The 23,150-nt window shown below is 41.0% G+C and overlaps 1 protein-coding gene across 1 annotated transcript in view; it reads left to right on the forward strand.

Moving 5' to 3' along the window:
* The first annotated feature begins 657 nt into the window (after positions 1–657).
* The window catches only part of XKR4 (XK related 4), a 230,703-nt gene continuing 208,210 nt past the window's right edge, over positions 658–23,150 (forward strand). Inside the window, exon 1 of the mRNA XM_068671872.1 lies at positions 658–1,637. Coding sequence (XP_068527973.1) covers positions 781–1,637 — 857 coding nt within the window. The 5' untranslated portion in view covers positions 658–780. The remainder of the gene's footprint in view (positions 1,638–23,150) is intronic.

The raw sequence follows: 23,150 nt of genomic DNA on the forward strand, positions 1-23,150 counted from the left end.
AGCAGCGTTTCCGACGGGACGGGACGGGCAGGGGCAGGGGCTGCTCGGCACGGAGCTCGCCGGGCTCCCCGCGGACCCCCCACCCCCCGTCCTCGCCCCGACGGCACCGCGCCCCTCCAGTTACCCCGGGGCACGGCGCGCCCCGTCCCCACCCCGCCGCCCCCCGACCCTCCCCGGAGGGGTCTCCTCAACCTTCCCCCGACTCCCCTTGGCCGCCCCGTGCCCTTCCCAGCCGGGCGGCGGCCGAGCGCCCCCTTCCCCTTCGCCGCCCCTGCGCCGGCGCCGGTGCCGGTGGCGGTCGGGGGGCGGCGGCGGGGGGGGAGGAAGGATGAGGTCATCCTCTTCCTCGGCGTCAGTCAGCTGGGCGGCGGCGGCGGCGGGGCGGGCGGAGGCGGGCGGGGAGGCGGGGAGGGATGCTCGGCTCCGGGCAGCGCTGCCCTGCCCGCTCCCGGCTCGGGCAGAGCGCGGCGGCGGCGGCCCCGGTAGCGCCGGAGGAGGAGGAAGAGGAGGAGGAGGAGGAGAAGGAGGGGAAGGCGGCGGCGAAGGGGGGAGCGGGCTGAGCGCGGCTCGCCGCAGGCAGGCGGCGCTGCGGGCGCGGTCGGCGCGGAGGAGCCGCCCGCGGGCGCGGGGCGCGGAGCAGGGGCCGCGGGGAGCGGCGGGGCCGCGGCGGAGGGCGGGAGGCAGGAGGCAGGGGGAGGAGGAGGAGGAGCAGGGGGAGGCGCGGGATAAAGGAGCGCCCGGCGCTCCCGCTCGCTCTCCGGCGGGGCCGAGGGAGGCATCATGGCCGCGAAGTCGGACGGGCGGCGGAAGATGAAGAAGGGCGGCGAGGTGGCGTTCACGCCGCTGCAGAACTCGGAGCACTCGGGCTCCGTGCAGGCGCTGGCCCCGGGGCTGCCCGCCGGCTCCGGGCCGGGCGGCGGCAGCGACGACGACGAGGCGCCCGGGGGCGGCTGCTGCAGCGGCGGCGGCGGCGGTGGGGACGGCTCGGGCGGCGGCTCCCGCTGCTGCTGCTGCTGCTGCTGCGGCGGCGGCAGAGGAGGAGACGGCGGCGGGGGCGGCGGCGGGGGCTCGCGGGGCTCGGGCGGGGGCTCGTCCTCGCTGTGCCTGCGGCTGGGCAGGGAGCAGCGGCGCTACTCGCTGTGGGACTGCCTCTGGATCCTGGCCGCCCTGGCCGTGTACTTCGCGGACGTGGGCACCGACATCTGGCTGGCGGTCGACTACTACCTGCGGGGCCAGCGCTGGTGGTTCGGGCTCACGCTCTTCTTCGTGCTGCTGGGCTCCCTCTCCGTGCAGGTCTTCAGCTTCCGCTGGTTCGCGCACGACTTCAGCACGGAGGACAGCACCGCAGCCGCCGCCGCCGCCGCCGCCGCCGGGCACTGCCCCGGGGCTGAGAGCAAGCTGCTGGTGAGCAGCAGCTCGGCGGCCGCGGACATCGACGCCGCCCGGCCCTGCACGCCGCAGCGGCAGGCGTCCACCGCCAGCAAGAGCAACGCCACCAACAGCAGCAGCAGCGGCAGCAGCAACGCCGCCGGCAGCGGCCCCGCCGGCAACCGCGGCGGCAGGTCGGCGTCGTGCGCCTTCTGCGTCTGGCTCCTGCAGTCGCTCGTCCACATCCTGCAGCTCGGGCAGGTCTGGAGGTGAGCAGGAGCCGGGAAGGGGGTCGGGAGGGGGGCGGGAGAGCGGCCGGAGGCTGCCGGGGTCCCTCCTGGGGCGTCCCGCCCCGTCGGGGGGCGCCGCGCCCGGCTGCAGCACCTGCGCGCCGGGACCCGTCGGAAGGTCCCGGGGAACCCGTGCGAGGAGTTAGTGAGGAAAGAAGGGAAAAGGGGAAGCATCCCGACACTACCCAGCCCTTGCGGCGTGCGTGGCCGCCGGCTGGGAACTTCACTGGCAGCAGCGCGGAGTTTCGGGAAGCGCCCGTGCAACCCACGGTACGGTGTCTTGGCACGGTGTGGGTGGGCAAATGCCCTGCTCTGCGTCTGCTCCTTGCCAAGAATATGTGTTTGTACCTAAGGGATGTAGCAGAGGATGCCTCCTCCATCAAACTTTTGAGCCGCTGCCGGCAAAAGCGCTCGCAAGCAGTGGTGCGTGCTTCACCGAAAGGGTGTGCTCAGGTGGGCTGTGGAGGGCGCCTGCTGAAAAGGGAGATGACATCATAGTTTGCAAAAGTAACGCTTTCCTGGGTTTTAAGCACACTTCCAGGGAAGAATTTTACGGAGGGCAAATGCCCTGAAAATACACTTCGTGCTGCCCAAGCAGGGCAGAGTTCAGTGTGTGTAGTGTATTAGGAGTTGAAGTTTCCATCTGAGACTGAGGTGGACAGGTGCTCGTTGTACTGCTCATCCAGCGGGGCAGGGCACTTAAGCAACAGTTGAAAGCACTTTGGGGGTTTCTCTTTCAATGGGTGGAAAGGAAATACCTCAAGTTTGCTTTGGAAACCCTGCTAGTTCAGAATGATTTCATTAGAGAGTTTAATTCGTTGTTACTCTAAATTTCTCTCCCTTGGATTCTTAATCTCATTCATAATCCCCGATGTGGTCAGGGACTGTCTTTTGCTCTGTGTTTGTGCAGCTCTGCTCTGTTTGTGGCCTTTAAGCGTCAAGGATCACAAGTGCTACAAGGTAATAGACTGAAGTCCTTGGGGTGCCATAGCTGTCATCAACATTCAAGATTCTGAGGTTTATTATAACAAGTAGAATTTTCTATGCTTGTGGAACTGACTTGAAATTACTAATGTGCCTGTTACAAGGTATGGCACAACTGGAGTGGAAAAGGGATTTCTGAATGAAAAGCGATGCTTTGTTCTAGATCTTGCATGCTTGTAAGCTCTTGTATGCTCTACCTCTATGGCTGAACCCAAGACAAATTTAGGACTTGCTGAATGAGATGGCTTTTATGTAATGTTTAGTGCCAGTTCTCTAGAGACAGAAGGGTAGATATAATGGCTCAAGTTGTACATACAAATTCATGTCAATATTCATCTGCATAAAATATAGTGTGTGTGACATGCTGAGTGACACAGAAGAGAGTTTAACAACTCACGTCATGACTCTGTGTTGGAAAACACAAAGAGAAGGGGGTTGGGTGGAGCAGGGTGTGATCAGCAGTATTGTACAGCAGTTCTGCCAGAGGAGGTGCCTGGGATTTACAGCTCTTCAGCTGCTTGCTTTTTGGTGAAGCACAATCTCTTTTAACATGAGATTCGCTTCTTGCAAGACTACCTAGTCCTCTGTATTTAAAGGTAGCTGAGCTTCTTTTAATCATGTATAGCTTTTCTTCATGTGTATGTGCAGTAGCATAAGACTACCAGAATATTAAATTGACAGAGCATGTTAGGACATTATTTATGTTTTAGCCTGTTATGCTCTTTATCTTCTTCTTTCAGTGAAATGGAGATGTAGAATTGTTTTTCTGTCAGTAATTTAGCAGTGCTTGTTTTTTGTTTTTTGTTTTTTTTTTCTTTTTTTCAGATATGTACAAATTATGTGGTCAATTGTATGCAATCTTGCATATCAGTGCATCATAATTAATTAAAGTGACTTCATTTTAATTCCCTGGGTATATCCCTCATAAGGGAGATCCTTAGCAGCCTTCTGAAACCAATAATAAATATCAAAAAGGAGAGGTCATATCAATCTCTGGGAAACTATGTGTTTAAACGAGGACTCAAAATTAGCATGATTTGTGGAAAATAATTATGATTTTCTGGAAAACGGAGCGTACACGATTTGTAGTCCAAAACTTCTCTACAGTGTCACATCTGCACTGCCCCGAGCAAACAGCCCCATGAGAGTTTAGGCTGAAGGAAGATCAAGTGTATTTAGTCGCACGTGTAACTCCTTCTCTGACATAGCTAAACAGACCTTGCTGGCTGTGTTGGCATCACAGTCCCCACAGGTGAGAAAAGCCTTGTTTGGGTTTGCTCTGTGCCCCCCTCAGTGTGTTTTCTCTCAGCTCTCAGTTTTCCCTTCTCTCCTTTTTTTTTTTTTTTTTTTTTCTTCTGTTGGCCTTGGTTAAATCTCTCCTATAACTATATTTAAGTTTCCTAGTGCTTATTGTATTGAAATAAACACAAGTGATGAATGACAGTGATATTTCTGTCATTTCTCTGTTGACAAAAGCCCTAGGTATGAGAGCTGAGGTTTGGTTGTTTGGTAGTTTTGCATGTGGGTAAGGATATCAAGGTATGTGAAGAGAGCCTTGTGCCTTGTTGTGAACATGGGTGCTCACTCTGGCTTTATTCAGCCTTTATTATCCCCTGTCTTCTCTTAAAGTGTTGAATCAATTCTTGAAGTATTCAGTTTCCTTTCATTTGTTTAAATGACAAAGATTTGGGGGGAGTTGTGTCAACAGTTTATTGAAGGAGGCCATTCTGAGGAGCACTGGGCACACTTGGCAATCCCAGTGTTCTTGGATTAAAAAAATTAGTTTAAAGATATGTCTTTAGTGATTAGTTCTGTAGGCTGACTTTTAACAACTACAAAGCTTCTCCCTATTTTGCATTCAAGATTAATTTTTGTTTACAAACGTATTGAAAGCTGGATCATTGAAAATGATTGTGTGTTAATTTTAACTAAAATGTGCTAATGGGAATTGAATGAGGTCTTTAATGCGGCATGGAACAATACTGTAAGTAGGCAATCTAAAATTATTAAAACAAATTTTTGCTAGAGTGTAAAGAAGGGAAGCTGCAGGAACAGCTAAGCTGCAAATCAGTTCTGAATAAAAGTGTCTTTTTTCTTCTGAAATTGGTATAATTTTTCCCTCTCAAATCATAGAATACTGAATTCTTCCATTTTGAAGAATAAGCACATAAATACCTTTTTTAAAATTTTCTTTTCAGAAGGGATGGATATCCACAGACTTCCTGAGAACACTGTCCCTCAGTTAAAATTCCAGCAGAGTCTCTGAGGATTTGCCTGCCACAGCTGAGTGCAGACACGAGGCCTTTCTTGGCAGCTAATTTTGTAATAAAATATGATCACTGATGAGATTTTCTGGTTTTTGAAAACGCATTGTGCTTTCAGAGATAGATACAGATACATTCCTTACCCATACTTCCAGTGTGTTCTGCTTTTCACCAATATATGGACATGAAAGACACATTGTGGAGCCCTGTTCTCCCCAAAATTTAATGAGAGATGTGGCTTTTTATTAGCAGACTCTGGGGAGTATAAAGAAGATACAATGCACAGGGTCTTTGTATTCCATTGTAAGGAAGTGAATGCTTTAATATCCCTCCCCAATTTATAGTCTGTAAGGACTTTGTGGATGTATGTGGGCCAGTAGGGTTCAGATAAACTATTGGCCTTTGAGCCTGGCATGAAAGAATGTAGACACTGCCCTTGAGCATCCCTTTGATACTCTGAGCTTCTCAGGCTTAGCCCTGGCTTTCAGATCTTGCAGTGGATAACAGGACATGGTGACTGGATGCAAGAGATAATAGCCTTCATTTGGTGTTTGTAGAGATGGGTGGTTTCCTTAAGAGCTTTTTTTTTTTTTTTCCTTCCTGGATAAGATTCCTCTGTTCTGGCTGGGAGTTTAGGGGGCCATTTTTTTCCATTTTTGTGGAAATTGGGCAGACTGTAGAAGGATACTGGAGGAGTCAATTGTGCTCCTCTTGTGGTGTCTGGGTAGCAAGAAGTAGACCTCCGAGACAACTTTGTACCTTGAAGGGGAATGGTGTGAGCAGGCTGCCTAGGTATTCAGAGCACTCAGAGGTTGTCATTTTGTCTGAAAGGCTGCAGTCAAAGTGCCTGAGAGGCAACTGTCAAGTTTCTGTAGCCGACAAGGCCAGAGGAAGGGTGAATCATTGGAAAGAGGAGGACTTTAAATTGCCCTTTAAATTTATTTCTGGGTAGCTGAGATGATAGTGAGATGGCTAAGTATATCCCTGTCAACAGAGTGAGGGGTTCTGGCTGAAATTTGGTAGCTGTGTGGGAACCCACACAGAGGAGGTGGATAAGCCAGCTTAATCACTGACCCTTGCAGGTGTCGCTTGTTTGGGGCAGTTTATTCCAAAGTGGGTATGGTTCCATGGATCATAGAATCACAGAATGGCTTGGGTTGGAAGGGACATTACAGAACATCTAGTTGTAGCCCCCTTCCACGGGGAGAGATGCCCTGGGCTTCATCCAACCTTAAACATCTCCAAGGATGGGGCATCCACAGCTTCTCTGGGCAATCTGTGCCAGTGCCTCAACACCCTCTGAGTGAAGAATTTCCTTCTAAAATTTCCTCCTCAGAAGTGGCCTGCATTGAGCATCCTCCTCTGCTCTCAGTTCTGCCTAAATATCTGCACCATCTTAATCTACAGCTATATTTGTTTACGTGTAATTTTAAGAAATTGTTATCTTTGTTCTCCTTCCTGGTTCTTATTTGGAAAAATACAAAAACAAACAAATAAACCACATTGCTGTAGGATTGTAGGTGTGATGCTGGATTCTGGAAGCAGGGTGAGCTGTAGTTCCTCTGGTACTCTGTGATGGCATTGCTCACAGAGAGGGATCATTTGCTAAAGAAATTTCATTATCTGCGCTCGTAAGCTTCACCTCTACAATCAGCTGATGCTTTCACAATTTCAAAATATAAGGGAAACGGTGGCTGCATGATGTATGAGAAGTCCTTACAACTTTCTCAGGTACTCATTATTAATGACTGGGCCCATAAGCTGGAACTGTGAACAGGTAGTTCAAATTAGGAAAAATATCATTAGATTTTACATCAACCCATTTAGTCTTGTTTGGTGTTTTTTTTTTTTTTCCACTTTTTCTCCATCATGTAGTTTTGACACTTTTGTTCAGTAGTAACGTAGGAGCTTGGTGTAGTTAGATGGTCAATAATTCCAGCTGCCATTGGGCTTCACACTGAGATGTGATAATATCTCAATCTGACACCAGCTTTTCTAACTGTTTTGAAATCTGTCAGATAATTTGTCACATTGAGTCCAAATTTATGAGTCATAGCCATTTCCTAGACAAGATTATTGCATATCCTCCCCATCTGTGTCTTAGTAAAGTGAAATGCTACCACTCAGCAATACCATATTTCTTTTATTGAGTTACTGCAGTTCTTGACTGAAAGTCCTGCTGGCTAACTATTTTGCTTGCTGTGTCTTTATGATTCGGGAAAGGTGATGGACTGTCGGAAATAGGAATTAAGGTTTTTGTTATTTGTTATTTTCATTTTTCTGGAAACTAGGAGTAGAAGGTGCAGACTGCTTTCTAGGTGGCCTAGCTACATTTAAAGTTTCACTAATACATGGAGCAGTATAAATATTTCATTCTTTTTTTCCCCCTCCCCCCCCAAAGTCAGTGATATGCAGATGAAGGCTGTGAGGCTGTGCCTTTCATAATTTCTTTTCTTTTTTATTTTTTTTTTGGAAACACAATTGTGAAGCTTTACTTACTATGTTCTTAAAAATCTCTTACAAGTCTGCATACAAATCAGATTTGGTATTCAGTTTATTCTAATAACCTAAGCTACATGTAAAAGATGCTGATGTACTTTAGAAGAAAGATACTCTACTTTAATAATTAACAAGGGTTCTCTCTATAGAGAATATTTATCACTTACATAAGTTTTCAGATTTTCAAAGGACTGCTTAGGCACTAAAATTTCTGATTGCTCAGTTGGCTTAGTAGGTGAACCAATATTTTATACAGAAGATGCTTTCTAGCAACTTACAGATGAGAATAATTTATATTTGGCTTTTTCCAAAGAAGTGGAAAATCTATAACATTTTAAGGTTAGTGCTCCAGAGGATTTCATGTCACTATGTGTAGATGCTGTTCTAGAGTTCTCTATTGAGATGCAGGAATGTCTATGTACACATGCCATGAATTCAAATAAATGTTTCATGTTATAATTTGTTCCTTGATGTTGTAATCTTGCAGAAAATTCGTGCAACCAGATGAACTTTTCTGGCTAAAATTTCCTCCTGTTTAACTTGCATTAGGGAATGTATTTAGTGCTGAAAGGTCCGGATCCTCTTGGAAAAGAAAGAATGAGGAACATCACAGTTATCCTTCCCCATATCTTTAGGTTATTTACATTGGAGCCCACCTTGTCCAGAACAGTACTCTCTGTCAGCTGGGTTGGTCTTTAATATTTGTCCGTAAGGACTGACTAGCCTACATACAAAAGTTCTAGTCAAATTAAAATGAAATCAATATCTATGTCACTTAACAATAGTAGCTTGTTCTCCCATCTCTCTCTTCCAATTAAGTAGCTTTTCATATACTGTGGGTTAATCACAACAGTGACTTAGTTTCAAGTAAACAGCTTGTTTGGGAGGGATTTATTGTACACAGACAAAATCAATAGTTCTTTTGCTTACATTTCAAGGTACAGTAGACATTTGTGGTTGCTAAAGTATGTTTACAAAGTAGTGCCATTTTTGTCCATTTTAGCACAACTGTCAGTTGTATACATTGTGTCAAGAAGACGCATAGGAGTAGAAGTGGCAAACAGGCTATAAAAAGAACTGTTTTTTTTTTTTTTTTTTTTTTTTTTTTTTTTTTTTAATGAAAGGAGGCTGATATGAAAGAGAGCATGAGATAGAATTGAGGCAGCATACAAAAGGAGATGAAAAGACACAGGAATACCAGTTACTCCTTGGATGCTCTGTACCTAACTCCAGCTTATTTTCCTTCAACCACTGACCAAAGAGAGGCCATCAGAATAATTTTAAAAGTGATTGCATGAGAGACTTTAGAAGGAGGCAGAAAATAAGAAGAGTTGTGTGGCTGGACAAACTCACCGAGAAAATGTCATATGCAATTTTAACTCTGATTGCAGCCAGTAGTCATCTGAAAAACAATAAACATAAGCATGAGGTATCAGTTTGCCATCCGTTTACTGCAAAGAGAGTACTCTTAAGTGTTTTTGAATTTTAGAATTAAAATAAATATGCTTTGGGTATATATTTTTCCATGAGGTTTTACATGAATTTCCTAACGGCCATAACCTGAATTAGCATCTCCCTGTGATCTCTGAGTGTTGAAGTGATTCCTTATCATCCTTCCTCTCATTCTGTTTCCCTTCCAGAATGGCTGAAAAGAGAAGTAATTTATTTTTTTTCCTCAGATAAAATATTTGCTATACTACATTGTTATTTCCACTACTTTTCCTTTGCTACAACATGCTTGTGCTCTTCAACGTGTTCATGGTATAAGATTTGTGTGGTGAGCTATATGAATCTTCTTGATTGGCAGAGCTAATCAGTGGGGGTGGTTAATGCTATCAGTTACGAATGATTTGGTATCACGATTTGGAGCAAATGGAATGAGACTGTTTTGTGGGGTGTTTTCAGAGGAAGTTTGGCAGTCAGTGATGTGGCAACAAAAGTAACTTCTTGTTGTTCTAAAATTGGAAGGTGTGACTTAGGCAAGACTAATGTACCAAGGACCAGTACCAGCTGCTTCAGAGAAAGATGCAGATGTTTTACCATGAATAAAAAGTGAATTAACCTACAGATGGAAGAATGGTTTTCCTTATCCCTGTCAGCTGCTATCTATCAGATTGATTTCTGTCCTTAAGAATGAAGGTTAGTGGTGCCACTGTTTGCTACATTACTCACTATAATGGGATGTTTTCATGTAAACATCTAAATCTATTCTAGGGTCCTGCCAACTTCTTTCAGAGTAGTGTTTTTCTGTGTGTGGTGCCTAGGATCAGTTCCAGCAGGTCCAAGGAAAGTACCTTGTAATAGTGAGTACTAGACTTCAGTCCTCTATAGAGAGACATATAACCTTACACTGAAAGCTTTGAAGTGTACGCAGAGAAAAGAACAGGAAGACAACGTGCACATATTTTCATAGTTTAATATTGGTTAGTGTGAAACAATCAGCTTTGTCATAATAATTGTGTTGTCTTTACCTTAAAGAAGGGTATGGGAGGAGTTGTGTCGCTTCTTGTTTTTCATCAGCCCTAATCTTTATATTCTCACTTTGTATGGAAATCCTTCTGTGAGCCGGATCTAAGAGAGGACTTGTCACTGCAAAGCAGAATTTAGATGTTCTTTCAGGCAATAGACCTGAAAATATGATCTAGAAAATTGGGCTCAGCAGCCTTGTTCTTGAAGAACTTAACTACAATGGAGCATAACCTTTCACTTGAAAGAGTACTTGAGGCTTGTATTTCTGCATTTTGTCTGTGCCCAGATTGCCCCCACACAGCTTGAGTTCCTGTTTCTCATTTAAGTCCCTTGCAAACCAGGAACTAGGCTGAGCGGCACCAAAATCCCTTAGTGCATCCAGTTGTCAAGCATCGTTTAAACCTGCTTTAAGAGCATTGATGAGCTCAGATCCCTGACAAGCATCACCAGATCTGCCTTATTTCAAAGTGGTACTGGAGAAATGTCCCTTATGATTAGAGTATTTGTTCAGGTTTTAGGAGATATGAGTCCACTGCCCTTTCCAGCTGTGAGGGCTCAGATGCTGTCTCTCAGAGTGCTTTTTCTACTGAGGCTTGGGAGAGGCTGGACGGGGACATTTACTTTTCTTCGTTCTGGAGCTGCATCTCATGCTGACAGAAATGTAATGCTCATGAGGCCAGAGAGGAAGAGTACAGTTCTGTGACCTAATAATTAAGGCCCTTAAATGGGACCAAATGCAGATTTCCCTGTCTTTCTTTTATTGTCTTCCTTTTATTGCTTAATTGTTGCCCACATTTTAACCTTCTCTCTTTCTTATCCTAAGTGTCTATGCTGACACTATTGCTGTTTGCAAACATTCCCTATGAAGAAAGGCTGAGAGACCTGGGTCTGTTCAGCCTGGAAAAAGACTGAGAGGGGATCTCATCAATGTGTATAAATACCTGAGGTATGGGAGACAGAGGGATTTGACCAACCTCCTTTCAGTGGTTTGTGTCACAACATGGAGCACAGGAAGTTCTGCACCAAAATGAGAAAGAATTTCTTCACAGTGAGGGTGATGGAGCACTGGAACAGGCTGCCCAGGGAGGTTGTGGAGTCTCCTTCTCTGGAGATATTCAAGGCCCGTCTGGATGCCTACCTGGGCAGCCTGCCCTAAGGAACCTGCTTTGGCAGGGGCGTTGGACCCAATGGTCTTTCAAGGTTCCTTCCAACCCCTACAATTCTGTGTTTCTGTGATTTTGCATGTATAGCATAGCCACAAACAAGAGCACTGTAGATATCCATGTGAGAAATACCTGACTAGCTTATAGGAGCAGCTCTAGACAATTGAAATAAGCTGAGACAGTAGGATTGGTACATTCATTCTTTTCATCAACCTTTCTCTGTCATATACAGTCAACATTAGAAAAAAGAGAAAAAGCATTTTTGATGTGTCACTCAGTAGCTGTTTCATCCTTTTTGACTGTGGTCTTGTGCAAAAGTAAATTAGACAGAAATATAAAAATGCTTGAGTCCCTGGATCTTGCTCTGTGTTTCTTAAAAATGGATTTTTTTTTTTTTTGTAGTTGATTTTTCTTAATGTAAGAAGCACAGTTTTGTGCCTGAAATAACATCTGAGCAATTCTGTGTCTTAGTTTCCTAACTTGTCTCCCAACTCACCAGAAGCTCCACAGCAAGTAGAACCCAAATTTTGCAGCATGCATCAATCATGATGGTTGCATTTTTTTAAACCTATCTAAATTTAAGAAATGGAAAACTATATCTCACTTTTACTTTACTTTTTATCTCACTTTACTGAAGTGATGTTTATTATCACTTTTTTTTTTTTTTTTAATGGGGGGAGGAGATTTAACATGCCTCAAATTGACAGTCAAAAGTAGTCTATACTTCTGAAATTATTCCTTAGTCATTTAATATATATTTTCAATGTAGCTGCTCTATTTTGAAGCTTAATTTTTATACAATATGTTGAGGTACTCATGGAAAATGATCAAGGTGAAAACTATTCAAAATAAATGATCTTTTCTATTAAAAGTAAAAAGATAACATTCAGTTAAAACATGCTTTAAGTTAAACATGTTCAAAACCTGAACATCTCTCCATAACAGACATCATCAGGGCATTCAAGCAAAAAAATAATATTTTAAAGATTTCTTTCCCCAAAGATTTGTACTTATTAAGCCCATAATATGCTAAGTGATGTACAAAAAAAATCACGTCCTTAACCTTCTTTTCTTAACTTACCTACTTTTGCTGCTCTAAGTTATCTCATCAACTCGTCTCTTATACTATTTTTATTACCTCTTACCTTTATTACCTGCTTTTTAAACTGGATCCAATATGATAAGTTAAAAAGAGGCCTGAATAAGAAGTGTTGGGAGTTTTTTGGGGGGCATAGAGAGGATGCTAGGATCAATTTCAGTCCAAAGCTTCCAAGCATTGGACATTTCTGCTTCAAAAACAGTGACATGTATGGGTGACAGCAGACAAATGAGGTGAGTGTAGTTCTCATTATCCTTTCTGGTAATAATGGTGGAAACTACATTTAATGTGGAATTATTGGAAAAAGCATAACTGTATACAGAGTTCATAGTATATTAAACAAAGATGTTCTGTAAGTAAAGACTGGGCAATTAAAGAAGATTTACCCAAGTGAAGCAAAATACAGTGCAGAGGATAATTAATGTGGCTGAGATAACTCAATAATAATGGCTTTGAACTTTTACAATAGTGCATTAATGCATGTGTCAGAAGGAGGGATTGCATTTACAATCAACAACCATTTGTTAGGATTTTTTTACCACATAGGTTAATTAAGTACTTGTGATAACAGAATATGAAGATTACCTTACTGAACTAAGGGCTGTGCTTGGTCCTTAAGTATGCCATTCATTATTTTTCCTGTACCTAAAAATAGATTTTTTTAGATACGTGTTTTTTTTTTTATAACCAGTCCTTATTCTGAAAATGTCACTTCTGTGGCAGAGCAATGCCATTAATAGTCAAATTGACTTAGAGAATTAATTAGCTATTGGCTTTTTTTGCTTGCATGGCTGCTCTGGAGGGGTGTTGGAAAAACTAGCAAAGTTTTAAGACAAGCCACCCCACTGTCAATTCCTAGGCTTTTCCCTGAAGAGAGAAGCAGAGCATGAAAGCTGAGGAGCTGAGAAGCTCAGAGGAGCTTTGGATAAAATGGACCTATTCCTTTGCCGGATAGGAGCTGTTATGTAGGTGCTGAGTCCAAGGGAACTTGGACTTTTTTTATGAGTGTGTAGTGGTGTTAACTTCACCAAAAAGTCTCTCTAGAGGGAGCAACTAGTCTTATGATCAAGCTGTGATTTGGGTCATGGGAGGTTATTCATGTGGGACTTGCTTCAGACAGTTCAGGGTAGGTCTTTAATCTTTGTGTCTCCTTTCACACACAGAATCACAGAATTTCTAGGTTGGAAGAGACCTCAAGATCGAGTCCAACCTCTGACCTAACGCTAACAGTCCCCACTAAACCATATCCCTAAGCTCTACATCTAAACGTCTGTTAAAGACTTCCAGGAATGGTGACCCCACCACCTCCCTGGGCAGCTCCTTTTCTTTTCCTGTGCAATGTATTAATGGTTTCCAGTCTCACCTGTGCTGGTAAGGTAGTAAGATCTTTGGAGGAAGGATTTCTTTCCATTCCTTCAGAAATTTTGTAGCACAGCAGAAGACTGATATTATTTGGAGTTTTTAGGATACTTCCGTAATGCAAGTAATGAGCAGTTGCTACTCCTTGTGGTTTAAGAACATGCTCAAAATAGAGCGGTGTTTCTGAACAGGTGCCTTTCCCAACTCCTTTTAAGTCAATTCCAAAGCTGGGCTCAGTCCTTCTCCTTTAGTGTGTCTATTCCTACATGCCCTATCTCTTTATTATGTAGTCTGCGGATGCTCCCAAGGAAGCCAGCCCCTTATGCGATAACAGCCAGCACTTTTCTACAGGGTTCCTATCTTTTAACAGGACAGGTACCAGACTTGTAGCATGTCTCTGCTGCTGCAGAGTTCATATTAATATGCTGTTATCAATGTTATTTCCAGTGTTCTACAGATGAGCAATTTCTATGATAAAAAATGAGGTGATACATGCACATCTTTATATTTATGAAATATCAAATGATCTGACTGACTTCCTTTAAGTGTAGAAAGTATTGGATGGGAAGAACATCTTGAAAAAATGTTGACTGTCAGCTAAATTATGATTAAGTATATTTCAGTAATGACATAAAAGTGTTCCTAATGGATACTCTAAGTAAGAAATAGACATGAATTACAAGGAAGAGTATAATGTTTAAAATTTTTGTATCTAATGCTAATTCTTAAAGGATCCTTTTAAATTTCCATAAAATATTTAATTGAGCTTTGAAACAATTGGGGTTTAAATTACCAGGTTGTATTAACACAGGATGTTTTCAATACCTCAGCAAACCTTATCTTCTTAATTTTTAATTTTATATCAATACCTAAAGAGTAAAGGTGTCCGGTAGCTTTATTTGACATCTAACACTAATATAGGAGTCAAACTTAAAAGGACATTGTTCATAATCATCATTAAAAAAAAAAAAGAAAAAGAATGTACAAGTATTCTTTTGAAGTTCAATTATGAATTCAGCTTGACCGTGTTAATGACTTGTTCTGATATTTTGAGCTTGAAATTTATTAGTGCAAATATTACAGAAGGTGTATTTTAAACCTGAGAGCCAGAATTTTAATAAAAAACGTAATTACATATTCATTAGTTACATTCAGAATTCAGATGGGTTTTAGTTAATTTCATTCCCCATCCAATCAAGGATCAGAAGCAATGACACATGATTTAAATAGCAAATTGTTTTGGATATTTCTAATTAGCAGACACAATGGACCAGTTATTAAAAAAATTAACTTTGGCACATTGAAAACTGAAGAATAACCTTGAATTAAGAATAAACTCAATATTTAAATTTGTTCACAGAAAATTTATAGAAAAGTTTAATCAATTTCTAGTGTGTATAAGCTATTTTCTCATTTATAAACAATAAAATATGTCTTTATATGTTGTGCCATAAATTATTCTTTGGAGAATTCTTCTTGGATAGCACCTTAAGAGTTGTGTGGATGGAGAATGGGAGATAGAAAGATTATTTATGTACATTTCAAAACTTTATGTACATTTCAAGTAACCATTTTGGGTTCAAATGTTGCAGCTGTCACTCAAGAATGTACTTTATTCTGAGAATACCTCTTCGACTAAATAAATTCTAATTTAAACGTAATGCAGAATGTGTCACACTGGATTTATCTTACTTTGTGAGATACTTCATTGGTGTTTTCACTTTGCCACCTTCAAAAACCTGTGAAGACTCCTTTTGGAGGGGCAAGGGTTTGAAAAATGCTTGAGAACTTGGAGGATCAGTGGAAGAATTGGGTCCTTTTCCCTGTTTCTACTGGCACTCCATGCTCAGTTAAGTGTCCTTCAGCTTCACTACGACCCAAAGCTCTTTGATTCTGATGTACCGCTCTTGATGCCGGAGGAAGGCTGTTTTGCGTCTCCCTTGGAGCTGGATTTCTATGAGTGATATATTGTATTCTACTGGCAAGGAAGCACAAAGCTATGGGAATAGTCTAGGATGCCTATTGATTGCCATCACTGAATGTGTACATAGGTGTGATTTGCTGCAAGAAATTTCCTGACACAGGCTATCCCACATATTTTTATTTTTTAAGGTGAACATCATTTTAGTATTTAGGCTTCACAAAGGGAAACAGAAGATGAAGGAATCAGGTAAAATCCGTGAGCTGTCAGTCACGGAAGTATCTTTTTTAATTTCCTTTTTCTCTTGGCATCTATTTTTATCATATTCAAGCATTAGCTCTGAGAGAGAAATAATGTTCACTTCAAAAGCCACTTCCTGCTCAATAAATAATTCAGAGCCATAGATTGTTCATGAGGAAATATCAACACACTAGTAGTAATTTAATATACCAAGCAATCACACTCACTTTAGCCTACATATGATTTAAATAGAATATGACAGTTTAGGGTCTCCATTTGCCCTATGGCACATTGGGATCAAACTTGGCAAGTGATTGCAGTGTTCTCATATCTTCTGAAGAAGTGAATGAAAGTTGCATAATTCAGAGAGGATTTCTTAATTACATGCTAAATCAGAGTTTGCCTCTTTGAGTTCTGAATCCAAATTATTGCATAGGACCAGCTTTAGAGCATGTGAATGTTTTCTCTGTCCTTTGTTAACTAGCATCTCACAATCATGTCTGTTTTTATTTTTTTAAACTTGAACTATTATTTAGAAGCATAGTTTAAGTTACCTACATGTATATTTGCTTTATTCTGTGGATAAAGGTCTATGTCTAGCTGTCTGACCTGTGGTATCCATCTACAGAGGTCAACCTGCTTTCTGGAAGTTTTATCACATTGTTCTGTTCTGAACACTGACTGTAGTACTTTTTCTTCTTTCTTTTTCAGTAGTAGGCCAAAAACCTACATCACAGGGTGTTAGCTACTGATTGTGCTGGAAAGGTTTTTCTTTCTGTCTTAAATAGTTGTGGTTAAAAATAGTTGAACTCCTTCTGACTCCAGTATCCTCTCCCTAGTGGGAGGAAAATGTAGAGCTCAGAGTATATCTATGTTATGGGCATTGTGTGCTACTAGAACAAGACTACATATCTGTCATACCTAAACTCGAGTTAGGGCTTCTCCTTTCCTCCTCCACATCACTTTATGTGGAGTGGTTCATCTGTATTTGGACTTGGTGCATCATAAATATGGCATAAAGTTTCTTCCTTTTTGGCTCTACACATGCTAAATCAATCAAAACTCTGCGTAACAAAAAAACATTTCTGTGAAGTGGCTATAATCAATTGAACCATAGCAAATTTTTCTCTAGTTTCCATCTGTGGAAGTGGTTTTGCATTGAAAACAAGGGATGCCTACTGTCAACGGATGCTAGGTGTAATGCATAACTTCCTAAATTTGTCCTTTGTGTCTTCTAGGGCCTGTATCTCCTAATGAGCCTGTCCTTAGGAAGTCTTCCAACCATATCAGAGTGTTTATCCTGAAGATATATAATGAAATCAAACATAGGTACATGTAATTGCCTTGGTGATAAGATGCACCCCAGGGCTGTGCTTCTCCAGGAAAAGAGCAGATTGCAATTGAGGAGTAACATGTTTTTCCATGTTCTTGGAATGGAAATAATTCTTTTCCTACTTCTATGGCATTCTCTCATTCATCTAGCTGATACGGTCAAAAGATAACCAGGGCTTCTCTCACAAACATCTTCACCTACAAAGGTGGCTGTAGCTGAGCAATTCTTTCTCCAAAGTTCCATTATAAGCTGAACAGATCTAGAAAGGACTCAAGGGGAGCCATTCTTCTTCATGTGAACCCATGCTCACCTGCAGAAATAGCATGTCTCAAAACCTGGCTTATTGTGAAAGTTTCTTACCTTGGTTACTAAACTTTCAGTTTAACCTGGTCTTGCAGCACGAATATGCCAGAGATTTTCATCTTGGAAAGAGTCTGCTGATCATGTGTCATCCGTGTGAAATCAGGGAATGTGAAATCCATGGCAGATATGTGTCTCCTTTGATTCAAAATGTCTTTAAAATATTCAGAAATTTCATTTATGTTCCAGTGGGATAAGAGAATGGGCACTTGATGGAACAATGGTGATCATAACTCAAGGACAGTGCTATAAGGGATGTGTTTTGGAGTACCAGCCATTAAATGCAGCTGGATGGAAAAAATGTCTAAAGGTACACTGTTCTTGTCTAGCTGAGAAACTGGCTTCAGGTTGAAGCTGACATATGTGGAAGTCCTTTAAACTGAGAAATTGGAGAAGACTGTGGGAAACTCATTTATCCCCTATACCTATTTCTATATATACACATAAATGGGTGTGAGATGAGTAAAATGGGGATAATGAGGATACAACAGTGGAAATGGAAATGGAAATCATAATTTGAATAGCAAAGAAAAATAAAATTATAAGCTTCTGGGAAAGTTGAAGGGAAGAAGACACTGCTGCTAGGAATATGCTTGATCTGTTTAGTGCTTGAGTGATGTCCCTAAGGAAAAGCTGAGACATAGATATAGACCTGCCAAAAACCTGCAAAAAAAGGGAAGAAGCAGGACTGTCTGTGCAGAACCTGAATCAGGTGAATTCATGACTGGAATTGTGTGTTTGAAAGTTTTTTTGCTACTGAGGAAAGACAAATTAAAATAGAGGAGTGCTGGTATACTACTGGGTATTAATGATGTAATAACTTGAAAGAGTAAGTACGTGTGTTTGGTTATTTTTTATTTTTATTTTTTTGAAAGGACCGCAAAGGTGGTTAGCTGTAATGGCTTGTTGGAGTCCTATCGTGAGAAGGGTAAACATTCCAGAAATCTTTTGAAATGTTATCGTTATGGGGGATTTAAACTACCTAAATGGATATTGGAGAGCACAGCCTATTAGTAACCATCATAGATGTTTGCATGTGGAAGCTGACAGTCTTCATCAAATAGCTAATGTATCAATTAAATGTGTTACAGTGTCTTGTTTTATATGTGGATGTAGTTCTAGAATTTCTCAGTAAGCAATGAGGACACTATTGAAAGGTAACACCAAATAACCTTCAACAGAGTGAACACAGATTTCCTCAGTTTATGTTTCTTGAGGAAATAAAAAATAATAATAATTGAAAAGATTGTTTTCTATTTCAAAAGACCAATAGGGACTGGCTGGTAGGAGAAACTTGCAGATATATATATATGAAAAGAAATTCTAAATTTCTTAGAAATTAATGATGCTAACACTGCCAGGAATCTGAATGTCAAAAAGAGAGAAAGACGTATAGGTTTGGCTCTGAAATAAAGTGTATGTATTAAAACTTCGTGACACCATTAGGAATAAGCAAGAGACACCTTCCCCCCTCCCTACCTTCCTTCTCAGCTGTCTGATCAGCAACTCAAACTGAGTCTCAGAGGTCAGGAGGTTTGGAGATAAAGCGAGAATTCCCAAAGTCAAGCTGAGCTGGGCTTTGCAAAAGAAAAAACAAATAGCAAAGCATTCTTCAGCTATATAATAGGGACAGAAAAAGGATGAAAGAGAGCTGGTATCTTGTGAGGATGGATATTAAAGATAATCTAGATATGGCTCAGTGCTTTCCTTCATTTTTCAGTAAAGATGATGATGTTAGCATGGTGGCAAAGGCAAGATGGATAATGTACATGGAGGTATTAAAATAGAAATTACCACAGCTGCATTGAAAGCAACAGTGAATGAGTTTATCTTAGTAAAATCAGGGGGAATGAACAATTTCCATTCCAGAGTACTGAAAGAACTGGTGAATTACATCTATATGTTGAAAAAAGACAGATAGTACCATAAGGCTGGAGAACAGCAAATGCAACTGTTTGTTTAGGAAGCTGAGAAATTTTACAGCAACTATAGATCTATGAGTGAGTGAAGCTTTAGGTATCCTTACCCTTAAAAACTTCTGAAGGTATACAATTAAAAGGACAAGTCGAATAAAGTGTAACTGGACTTCCTAAAGATAGATAGCACTAGGCTTGACTGGCAATTTTCTTGGTAATGTATTAAATTTTATAAATGAAGGAAATGTGGTGTGCATACTCTCAATGGCAGGAAAAAACTGTCATACACCCTGGAAGTTTTCAGCAAAGATGGGTGAGAAGGGGATTAGCAAAGGGCTGCAGAATAGGAAAAAAACAAAAAAAAAAAAAAAAAAAAAAAAAACCAAAAAAACTTGCTAGCACATATGTTTAAGAACAACACATGCATTATTATCTGAATTATAACAGGGGCACTGTGTAGTCACAGCCACTGTTTCAGTGAATGATCAAAAAGCTCATGGTGCACTGAGTGTTTACATCCCTCATAGCCTCTTCCTTCCCACCCAGGAGACCTATGCTCAAACAACTACGTTGCCATTTTGCAGGTATTTCCAAACTATAGCCGCTTTTGTTTTCAAAATTCTGAATTTTATATCAGATAGAAGCTTGCATTTCACAGCCTGGTCTGAGCATATTGGGATTTTGTTTATTCTCCAGGCATGATCTGAACAGATAAAAAAAATTGCTGGTAGAAATACAGTCAAAACAAATTGAGGCTTTCTACATTTTGATTTTGCTCCACAGAGATGTATTGTCACATGCTATGAAATCAGAGAGCTTAAAAACTTCAGAGTCAATGATTTAAGCTTCCGCTAAATATCTTCTCAAACAGGATCCAAGCGTCTGTATCTGTGGCATACCCTGAGACCACAGTTAAGTTAGAACTCTCCATATGTTGCGGCATGCCATAAAATTGTACTTAAGCTTTGCTATGATAATATATATGTGGGACCAAGATTCTTCTAAAGGTACAATCTTTGTACCTTTTTATGTAGATACATAATCTCAGAGGAGTTTACTGGGTGCTTAGCAGTCACAAGCATGAACTGTAGTTGCTTACTTAGGTGCTTACAAAACCAATTTTTACAGCTGAAAATTGTGTCTAAATTTTTATAATTTAGACCTGAAGTGTAGAGAACAATTACTCTAAAAAGCTATCATTTATTATTATTATTATTATTATTATTATTATTATTATTATTATTATTATTATTACTAGACCATGTGCTTATTACTTTGTAACGCTTCCTGCTTGGAGTTTTTAGGATTACAGTAAAAAGACTTTTGACAGTTCCTGCAAGTCAAGGCGGCAATTTTTTGTTTGTGTCCTATAGTATCCCTAAATTGAAATCTATAAATAACATGTTATTGTGAAAACATCTTTATTTTATGTTTTATACTTTGCTTTGAAACATTTTTACCTGTTCCTGAATAAGTGCCATATCTAGAAAATTAGACTAATTGAGAAGCAGAACAGTACAGCTTCACTGAGCCTGGTTTTTTATACCTTGTCCAAAATTGTAATGTCATTGTTAAAATAGTATTGAAGAACTTTCTTTAGACTGTGGTCAATAGTTTTGGTGTTGGTTGGTTCATGCTGGAATTTTTCTAACCTCAGATGTGGAGGTGATTCTTTTCCCCGGCATTACATAGAGCTAAGTGCTTCAGAAATTGAGTTAGTTTGAAGAAAAAAAGAAAAAAAAATGTTGTTTTGGGCAGAGTCTGGAACACACTCCTTGTCCAAAGTACCACAGCCCCAGATGGTTAAATGGTGCTAAGTGGAAACTGTGGTGAGGAGTAAGGCTGGCCAGTGTAATTGCATGGTGTGTTAAAACATCTGGCAGCACAGGAGGTAACTGGGCAGGTTACCTTGCATGCTGGGCAAGGGCAGAGGCACCCATCCTTTGGGATCTGCATAAAGTCCCCACAGGCTTAACCATGTGTCTGACTCCTTTATCAGCCACTGATTCCAGTTCGGGAATTCACAACGTAAGTAGTATCTTACTCATCCTGGGCAAAAATGACAGAATCAGGTCATTAGGTGATATTGTAAGTTTTCTAATAATAGCAGCAAAATGGATTATTCAATCACTGTGAGCTGTGGCACTTTTTTTTTTTTTTTTTTTTTTCTCCACGGAGTAGGGATTTTTATTTGGTGAGTACTGCTTTAGCAGCTGTCATAGTAAGAGGAAACACTGTGATGTGCAGGAGGAGGCACAGCCACATGTGTGTACTAGACTTCATAGCTGGCATGAATGAGAAGGAACAGCCATATCAGGACTCCAGACCTTCTAAAATTTTGTTTTGTTTCCTACCTGTAAAAATACACACAGAGCTCTGATCCTTCAAACACCACAACACCTGTGTTAAGTACATATACAAGCAGCTGAAGAACCAAGGGCACAGCTTACTAAGCTCAAAAAATATAGTCACAATTGTCAGAGAAAGAGATGATTAACTAAATTAAATACAAAGTATGTGTAATACAGAAAAATCACTTTAGGCTTATGTGATTTTCCCACCTTAAAAAAAAAAAAAAAAGTAACCACCAGTCATTCAGATACAATAAAATATTGTTGGGCCAAAAGATTGGTTCAGTTTCAGCTACAGATTTGGACTCATGAGTAGACATGAGACACCTTAGATGTCAGATTAATTTGCCCTGCTAGAGTATCCAGGGGATGTATGTTTTCCTGGTATTCTGTATTTGAATTTTGCTGTGTACTTCCTGATCCTAAAACTCACTTAAAATTTTTTAGACGTCAGCAAAAATGATTCCAGTTGTGCTTTATGCTAGTGATTTATTTATTTTTTTTTTTCCTGAAAAACAGGACACATTTCAATAGCGAGATTAGCTAGACTGTGAAATATTACCCCTCGGGGATGTTGTAGGAGACCAGTTGCACGGATCATTTAAATGCAATTAGAAAAAGCAGTGGAGGATGGAGCCAGGCAATTTCCACCCACCTCTCTGCCCCCTTCTCACCCCCCCCCCCCCCCCCCCCCCCCCCAGTAAATTTGACAAAATGTCAGTTGGGGAAATAATAACAGATTCAGGTTGCATTTTGGAAGTAGTTTGGGCTGAAGAGGAACAAATTTGGAGACAGTTTATTTCGGTTATTTTGTGAAAATGCCTGCATTATTGGGAGACAAGTCCTATGCTAAACATGTGACTTGTCATTTTGAAATGGTATTTTTCATTTAAGAATTGGCTCACACTTGTTCCAGGTTGACACGAAAATATGTAATTACATTTTCTTTTCCTGTCTTTCCCCAAGCTCACAATGTAATTGAGCTAAAATTCTTTTTTTTTTTTCTTTTTTTTTTCTTTTTTTTCTTTTTTCTCTCACTGAACCGAATCTATTATTTGCACAGTTCTAAAAAATACACTGAAAAATCAGTTTTGGTGTGACAGAAGGATGGACTTCATCTTTTTCTGTGAAATCTTTGTTATTTAAAGTCCCTGATCTACAGGTGGAGTTGTCTGCCTCCATTAAAGCGCTACTTTTAGTAGATTTCAAGTTTGATTTTTCTGAAAAATTGGGTGATATGTATCAGTGACTTCAGTTTCAGTAAGATATACACTCGCTCATACCCTCTTAAAACTGGGCTCTAAGTAGGTAAAATTTGGTGTTTAAAGCTGAAGTGGTTCAAAAAAGAACTATACTAAAGACTAAGAGGATCTTTAGTGGTTCATAATTCTTATATTGTTCTTTGGCACAAGGGTGAACTTTGCCTGCTGAGCACTGGAAAGTTGCCTCCTGTGTAACTTTCACTTCATACATGTCAAATTCTCTGACAGAGAATTCTCTGTGGGAGAACTGAAATTAGTGACGTTTCGTAAAA

Source organism: Anas acuta, chromosome 2, assembly GCF_963932015.1.
Source record: "Anas acuta chromosome 2, bAnaAcu1.1, whole genome shotgun sequence".
Taxonomy (NCBI): Eukaryota; Metazoa; Chordata; class Aves; order Anseriformes; family Anatidae; genus Anas; species Anas acuta.